The sequence below is a fragment of the Ostrinia furnacalis genome, unplaced genomic scaffold (genome assembly GCF_004193835.3).
Source record: "Ostrinia furnacalis isolate ACB-3 unplaced genomic scaffold, ASM419383v2 OfSCF0353, whole genome shotgun sequence".
Taxonomy (NCBI): Eukaryota; Metazoa; Arthropoda; class Insecta; order Lepidoptera; family Crambidae; genus Ostrinia; species Ostrinia furnacalis.
The window spans coordinates 360499-369510 of record NW_021130592.1 but is presented as its reverse complement, the minus strand read 5'-3'; the positions used below and the strand labels follow the sequence as shown (position 1 = coordinate 369510).

The 9012-nt window shown below is 37.2% G+C and overlaps 1 protein-coding gene across 1 annotated transcript; it reads right to left on the bottom strand.

Annotated features, from left to right (window-relative positions):
• Positions 1-2645: 2645 nt before the first annotated feature.
• mle (dosage compensation regulator mle) lies at positions 2646-8275 on the bottom strand (the record flags this gene model as incomplete). The annotated part of the gene is made up of 4 exons (XM_028316017.1): positions 8077-8275; positions 7496-7758; positions 5700-5947; positions 2646-2819 (listed from the first exon to the last, which is right to left on the bottom strand). Coding segments are annotated over exons 1-4 (761 nt in total), but the record flags the coding sequence as incomplete, so codon positions are not given.
• Between the last annotated feature and the right edge of the window lie 737 nt (positions 8276-9012).

The window sequence follows — 9012 nt, the reverse complement described above, 5'->3', positions numbered from 1 at the left end:
CGATGTAAACTCGCGGAGATGAACAGGCCTGATAGAACTGTTAGTGGATATTGAAACGAGAGAAAAGACATCTGCCGTGCTAGAGATATCAGCAGTAACTCTATTTTGCTGTTATAAAAAGTCCTCTCAGCTCATCTGAAATAGAGCTCATTATAGTTTTGCCAAAAAGGAGTTACTGCTGTCGTTAGCACGGCAGAAATGTAAACGAAGAGTATGTTAAATATTGATAAAACCTTCGCCAAATGCATAATATTTTTATTTATTTCGTTTACGATGGATGTGGCATTAAGAGATGTGGCTCATACAAGCTGACATGAAGGCCACGCAAAAATATCATTGTGGAATTATATCGATTTTAGACATCACATCGTCTAAATTCGGTATAACTTATGTTAAGATTACGTCATGACTGTCAATCATGGAAGTAGAGCATGCTTGCGATCTCCGTTGTTAATGAGACACAATTGAAAAGATAACTAGTAAACTGAATGAAAATCTAAATATATAAAAGGAGAAACTGACTGACTGACTGACAGATCAACGCACAGCCTAAACGGCTAAACGTAGGCACTTGAAATTTGGAAGGGACGTAGCTTAGGTACCGTAGAGGTGCACTAAGAAAGGAATTTCCGAAATTCCCACGGGAACGGGAATTAGCGGGAAAAACGGGATTCACGCGTACGAAGTCGCGGGCGGCCGCTAGTAATACATAGAAATACAGTCTTTTTTTTAATGAATAACAAGGCAGGTATTTGACCACAATCGCACCTGGTGTTAAGTGGGATGCGGTCTAGGATGGTACATATCTGCCCTGTAAGTGCCTATTCACTCTCGACTTGAAAAGGCCCGGATTATAGTTTTCGGGAAAGACAGCAGCAGTTATGCCTCTGATGTCTGATATCTAATGTGTGTGATGTGTGTATGTATACTTACTACCCCCTTATTAATAAAAGTTACACCCTAGTTAAACTCTGGCTTAAATTGACATTCAGTATGGAAATGTCATTTTAATCCAGGGTTCATCCTAAGTGTAACTTTTTATTAATAAGGGGGTTAAGGTCATAGCAAACATATCTACTCGAAAAGGGATCAACACCGTATCGCCTTTTGTGAGGCGAGGCGTTTACGTTACCGTGCAGAATGTACGTTGAAGTATGGAGTTTCATATAAAGAATACTGACTACTTCGATTAATTTGATACGGTTACGATCCCTATTCGGGTTGATAAATGTGCTACGGCCTTTATATTACACATGCACATAGGTTTTGTATGTAACTTACCATTATGTAACACTACGGTACTAAATACCGGAGACATTCTGGAGATGTGGCCAAGTGACACCTCGGCACCTGCGTTCAGAACAAATTCCAAGACTGATCAATATGAACAAGTCATCCATAAAGCCATATTTCTCTGTTCATCATTTTGGATTATTTAAAGCAGTTTCTTTGACAGTACCTTCGAGACTTTAACTCATTTATTTGTATGTTTATTAATTTTTAAAACCACCACCAATTTCTGCAGTTCCTATTTTTCAATGGTTATTTGGGTATTTCCTTGGACCTTGGGTAGTTCCTTTCCCTTTTATAAACATTTTCAAGAAATTAGTATTTCAAAGGTATTGTCAAAGGTGATTAATCCACGGTTTAGCTAGTGAACATGCTCATGTACATAAGAACATTTTCTCTAGCAATAATGAAATGAATGAAACCATTTTAGCAAAGTCTTTACGAGGTAGCATTTTGTAAAGATATCTTTTAGCGCTCCTACACACGACGCGTATGAACAGTGCAAAGGCGCGGCGACGGCGCGGCGGCANGTGCCGCTAAAAGCTTCGATAACCCCAAGATGGTACAGCTGCCTAACCAACGACAAGGCACAAAATCCAGCGCTTATCAGTGAACTCTTTTGTGCTATAGCATTTGCTGCTTTACCAATGTCTTAGATTGTTTCATCCATGAAGACGCGCCCCACGAATTTTTGGTCGAGGGAAGCGCGGGGTGCGGGGAGTTAGATCCGAGCAATCCGAGCGGCATTATTGTAGTGTGCGTGTGCACTCATGGATGATTTAGCGTGTATACTCAAACATTAGAAGAAGAATGGATGGGCGGTCTTCGTGGATGAAACGATCTATATGTTACGGTTAATGTGATAAATTGAAAATTATTAATAATCGCCGGTTATTATGAATAATTACCGACAGTCGCGGTAAAAGTGATAAATTAATCACATTTAACAGTGATTATTTAATAATTCAACCTTAGTACTAACAAATTTCATAAAAGAGAACAACATCTTGTGTACGTGCTCGTGTACAGCCCAACTTTTAAACGTTTTGATATCATATATTAATATAATTTGGCATAATGAGTTTGGAATGTTTCTTGCTTAATATTACTTTTCCATGATGCCTATAACATAATGTTTTGATTTAAAGTGAAAAATAGGTTAAGGTGCGGCGGGGGTGGCCCTTGGGCCACCCCTAAGCCGCCTATTTAGTTTTATACACACATAAATGACCTCATATTAATCACATTAACCAAATCATGCGGTAATTATTCATAATAACCGGCGATTATTCATAATTTTCACATTTATCACTTTGACCGTAATATATACACAAGGTTATTCTTTCAACAATTACCTGTCTTTCTTCAAAGTGCCGCTGAAAGCTTCGATAACCCCAAGATGGTACAGCTGCCTAACCAACGACAATGCACAGGACTTGCTAGCCGTCTGCTTGTTCGAAGCCGTCTCGCGCCCTGTCACGTTGCGCCCGAGTTGGCGGACGTATATGGTCATCTCACAGCAGAAACTTCTGTAGACATAGAACTGTTAGTGGATATTGAAACGAGCAGCGAAGTATGAAAAGAAAGTGTATATTATAGTTGCGACAAACAATGGTGCTACAAACGTAGCGAACGTAACGGAAGAACACATTAGCTCGACGAACGTTAGCGCGACAAACGAAAGCACGACAGGACTTTGGAGCGACTAACCCTAGCGCGACATTACTTAGGCTCGACACACGATCGACAGAACCTCTGATCGACAAACTATACTGTGACACAATTTTTACTGAACGACCTAAAATAAAGCCCGACAAACATAGTAATGTATTCTACTCTGCCGCCTGCCGGATGAGACTTATAGTCCAGCAGTGGACTGTAAAGGGCTGTTGATGATGATGATAAATAAATAAATATCCTTGGACATTAGTAGTACTGTCGCCACTACGTTTGTAGCACCTTTGTTTGTCGCAACTATGATATACACTCGAAAAGAAATGTGTTTGAAGAGTATGTTAAATATTGATAAAACCTTCGCCAAATGCATTTTTTATTTATTTATTTTGTTTACGATGGATGTGGCATGATGTCACATCTTTTAATGCCACATCCATCGTAAACAAAATAAATAAAAAATGCATTTGGCGAAGGTTTTATCAATATTTAACATACTCTTCAAACACATTTGTGGCTCATACAAACTGACATGAAGGCCACGCAAAAATCTCATCGTGGAATTATATCGATTTTAGACATCACATCGTCTAAATTCGGTATAACTTATGTTAAGATTACGTCATGACTGTCAATCATGGAAGTGGAGCATGCTTGCGATCTCCGTTGTTAATGAGACTCAATTGAAAAGATAACTAGTAAACTGAATGAAAATCTAAATATATAAAAGGAGAAACTGACTGACTGACTGACAGATCAACGCACAGCCTAAACGGCTAAACGTAGGCACTTGAAATTTGGACGTGACGGGACGTGGCTTAGGTACCGTAGAGGTGCACTAAGAAAGGAATTTCCGAAATTCCCACGGGAACGGGAATTAACGGGAAAAACGGGATTCACGCGTACGAAGTCGCGGGCGGCCGCTAGTAATACATAGAAATACAGTCTTTTTTTTTAATGCATAACAAGGCAGGTATTTGACCACAATCGCACCTGATGTTAAGTGGGATGCGGTCTAGGATGGTACATATCTGCCCTGTAAGTGCATATTCACTCTCGACTTGAAAAGGCCCGGATTATAGTTTTCGGGAAAGACAGCAGCAGTTATGCCTCTGATGTCTGATATCTAATTTGTGTGATGTGTGTATGTATACTTACTACCCCCTTATTAATAAAAGTTACACCCTAGTTAAACTCTGGCTTAAATTGACATTCAGTATGAAAATGTCATTTTAATCCAGGATTCATCCTAGGTGTAACTTTTAGTATCACTTGGTGTAATAAGGGGGTTAAGGTCATAGCAAACATATCTACTCGGAAAGGAATTAACACCGTATCGCCTTTTGCGAGCAGTCATCGCCTTTCGCACGCTATCAATAACGAGGCGAGGCGTTTACGTTACCGTGCAGAGTGTACGTTGAAGTATGGAGTTTCATATAAAGAATACTGACCGCCTCGATTTGATACGGTTACGATTCCTATCCGGGTTGATAAATGTGCTACGGCCTTTATATGACACATGCACATAGGTTTTGTATGTAACTTACCATTATGTAACACTACGGTACTAAATACCGGAGACATTCTGGAGATGTGGCCAAGTGACACCTCGGCACCTGCGTTCAGAACAAATTCCAAGACTGATCAATATGAACAAGTCATCCATAAAGCCATATTTCTCTGTTCATCATTTTGGATTATTTAAAGCAGTTCCTTTGACAGTACCTTCGAGACTTTAAGTAGCTCATTTATTTGTCTGTTTATTAATTTTTTGATTGAGTTACCAAGAAGTTATTAGTATTGTCACTTTCTGCAATTCCTATTGTTCAAGGTTATTTGGGTATTTCCCTGGACTATATTACCCTATACTCTATTAAGAAATTAGTATTTCAAAGGTATTGTCAAAGGTGATTAATCCACTGTTTGGCTAGTGAACATGCTCATGAACATTAGAACATGTTCTCTAGCAATAATGAAAAGAATGAAATCATTTTAGCAAAGTCTTTACCAGGTAGCATTGTATAGTATCTTTTAGGCATTAGGTGAATGCTATATCTTGGTGTGGACTTCCCTAATATTATTCTCTACTCCAGTTTTAATTTGAGCCTTTTAAATATTTTTCTTTGAGACCTATAGTAGGATGGTCATTTAGTATGATTCCTATTGGTTACTTTACGTACACAAATTAAAAACTGGAGTATTAATTTATGATATTTTTAATGTTGGAATTATGGCAATCGGAGTACTTGACTAAAACAGTATTTTGTCTTGGAATTTGTTCTGCTACCATCATAATTATTATTGGAATTACTGACCTAATAACATTATGTAGTGACTACTTTACTAAGTCAAGCAGCTTCATACATAAGTAATACATAATTTTCTTGGGTCTGATGTAGAATGTGCACTTTTTATACTAATATAAATCTCTACGCCTTCATTATGCGAATCACACATTCTCCGTCAAACACTTTTTTTATACTTGGCCACACCTCCAGAAGAAATTATGATAATGCAGCTACGGATTTTTCAGTTACTATGAATAATCTGTAGCTTGTCTAAAAGCATGGATAAAAACTTAAATTCATCAGTGATGGCAAAAGATATTTCTTATTAATATCTTAGGCCATCCAGTGATTTCTAGTTCAAGAAATATAATAAATAATTTATGACCTAAGAAAATATTTTAAGATAAAAAATAGTAAACAAAAGATTTAGGTCTTTGTTTTACAAACCGTGTGTGATCTGGCCCTACGGCCTTATAGACATATTCAGCGTTGATTTTGTTGACTTGCATGAACTGATGGAGCTTAGACTTAGCATTTTCCATCGTCCAGTTTCCATGCAAGCTTGCATTCACATCCAAGTCTTCTGCTTCCTCAACATTCTTTTGCTGTTGAAGACGATCCATGTACGTAAAGTTTTGATTTTGACCACCATACGCATGGTACGCTTGACCCATGCTGTCTGGACCCATACCCTCCTAAAACGTCAAAGATAATTAAATGAATACCATGCTAAGGTAAAAATGTTACAATGCTTCATGACATAAGGCAGATAATAATGAAAATAATAAATGTAAGAGCTAAGGATCTCAATTTCTAAATAATTTCCAGCTCTAGCTAAGCTTTTGGTAAAACCTTATTGAATAGATCACCTTCAAAAGAGATTTTATTTATTTTTACCTGAAAAACTGGTCTCCTCTGTGGTTCATTATGCATGTCTGGCCCAGGACCAGGGCCCATTTGCGGCCCCTCATTTTCTTGTTTCACTCGGACCTCTTCAGGTAGATCATTGCCGTCAACTTGGCCAGTCCGCTGCAGGTAGTTAACGAAGTCCCTAGCAGCGTTGAATTGAGCCTCTTTCTTGGTTGTAGAGTTACCAGCACCGACATAGGTTATACCGTCCACTCGCACCTCGCAGAGGAAACGTTGACGGTGCTTTGGACCTAAAATCAACAAATTTTCTTGTTGTAGGCTATTACACCCTTCATGATGATCATATACAGTTAAGATTAGTTATGATCTCGAAAAGAATAAAGCATTTAATAGCATCTAAGAATCTATTCCAAATGTGGGCTTTGTTACTGTCGAAGAAAATCGTATATTCATTTGGTTTTTTGAGCTAGTTTGAGGTTATTTTTATGCCTAACCTAAAATAATACAAAATAAACAAAGCTAATTAAGTGGCTTAGCGACATTAATTATTCTATTTACACAGGAATAAGAAGTTTAGATCAATACATTTGAAATTCACATACCAGTAGCACGAACATCAAAAACAGGGTTCAAGCTTTTCTTGGCACACCAAGAATGCAGATACGATTTAACATCCATTCTGGTATTAAATTAGTTAATCATAGGTTTTATTAATTAATTCTGAACCGGAATTACTTCAAAGAACTATGAATAAAATAAAAATCGAAAAATTATCCACAATCGCGAAGACAACAAGACGCCGACACTTTTTACAATAATAGTGATGTGAAAATCAGGTGAAAATTGAGAAATTGTAACACCACATTTGGTAGTAATTCGAGAGAATCGATAATCGAAAATTATATCTGTACGTTAACTTTATATACCCGATGNCGCGCGGCTTTCTTTAAGACGCTGGGGGTCATGACCTTATGACGTCGCTACGCGTGCCGGCGCATCTCTACCCCTCCCGCGTACCCTCTACACTGCCGTTCGGATTGCCATGTAAGCATTTTTATTTTTGGAAATTTTGTATTTATTTTTCATGGGGTATTTTTTTAATAATATTTTATGAAAATTATTACACAAATGGAATCTTAACTCGATACCTATTAACACCTTAATGGATCGGACGGTGTTTCCGTTACATATTGTATATCCTCGAACCCTGGTAAAAATGTTACAATGCTTCATGAAATAAGGCAGATAATAATGAAAATAATAAATGTAAGAGCTAAGGATCTCAATTTCTAAATAATTTCCAGCTCTAGCTAAGCTTTTGGTAAAACCTTATTGAATAGATCACCTTCAAAAGAGATTTTATTTATTTTTACCTGAAAAACTGGTCTCCTCTGTGGTTCATTATGCATGTCTGGCCCAGGACCAGGGCCCATTTGCGGCCCCTCATTTTCTTGTTTCACTCGGACTTCTTCCGGTAGATCATTGCCGTCAACTTGCCCAGTCCGCTGCAGGTAGTTAACGAAGTCCCTAGCAGCGTTGAACTGAGCCTCTTTCTTGGTTGTAGAGTTACCAGCACCGACATAGGTTATACCGTCCACTCGCACCTCGCAGAGGAAACGTTGACGGTGCTTTGGACCTAAAATCAACAAATTTTCTTGTTGTACTCTATTACACCCTTCATGATGATCATATTATACAGTTAAGATTAGTTATGATCTCGAAAAGAATAAAGCATTTAATAGCATCTAAGAATCTATTCCAAATGTGGGCTTTGTTACTGTCGAAGAAAATCGTATATTCATTTGGTTTTTTGAGCTAGTTTGAGGTTATTTTTATGCCTAACCTAAAATAATACAAAATAAACAAAGCTAATTAAGTGGCTTAGCGACATTAATTATTCTATTTACACAGGAATAAGAAGTTGTTTAGATCAATACATTTGAAATTCACATACCAGTAGCACGAACATCAAAAACAGGGTTCAAGCTTTTCTTGGCACACCAAGAATGCAGATACGATTTAACATCCATTCTGGTATAAAATTAGTTAATCATAGGTTTTATTAATTAATTCTGAACCGGAATTACTTCAAAGAACTGAATAAAATAAAAATCGGAAAATTATCCACAATCGCGAAGACAACAAGACGCCGATACTTTTTTCAATAATAGTGATGTGAAAATTGTGAAATAGTAACCTAACCACAAATACAATCCACATTCACTGTCATTCGAGAAAAGCGATAATCGATAATTATATCGATACGTGATTGCAAATAGATTTATTACCTTCCTCTCTACAAAGATAATCAGGGAAAGGAACAGCAGATAAGCTTAAAACGTTATAGTTGTAAGGGCATGTTTTTTAGTATCTTATTGTGTGTTTGTTTTTTAACATAACAATCTAGCGATAGAACTATGGTGGAAGATAGAGACACTAAAAAACGTGTAACTCCTGTATGTAAACACATAAAAATGATTTGATTATAAGCAAAATAGAAAGACACGGGTTTTAACCCGACGTGTTTATTAATGAGTTACATTGTGTAAGTACTCACGCACGGCACGAAACTTCCGTGTTCCACACGGAAGTTTAAAATCTTATATGATTTGATTTTATTGTGAATAAATATTAATTCATCCAAAAATATAGCTTTGAACTATTAAATAGAATCAAAAAGAAAAGCAAATTGAGTAAAAATATCGAGTTACAGTTTATGAATAATCGATTTATGTATTAATGGTACCTCACCATTTCAATTTGGGTAGACGTTTGCATAATTTTTTTATGGCCGTTTTTTTATAAAGCGTTTTACGGCCCTGAGCCCCATAGAGTTATTAACCTTATGCTGGGCCCCGATTACGGTAACTTTTAACGTCTACAATCCAGA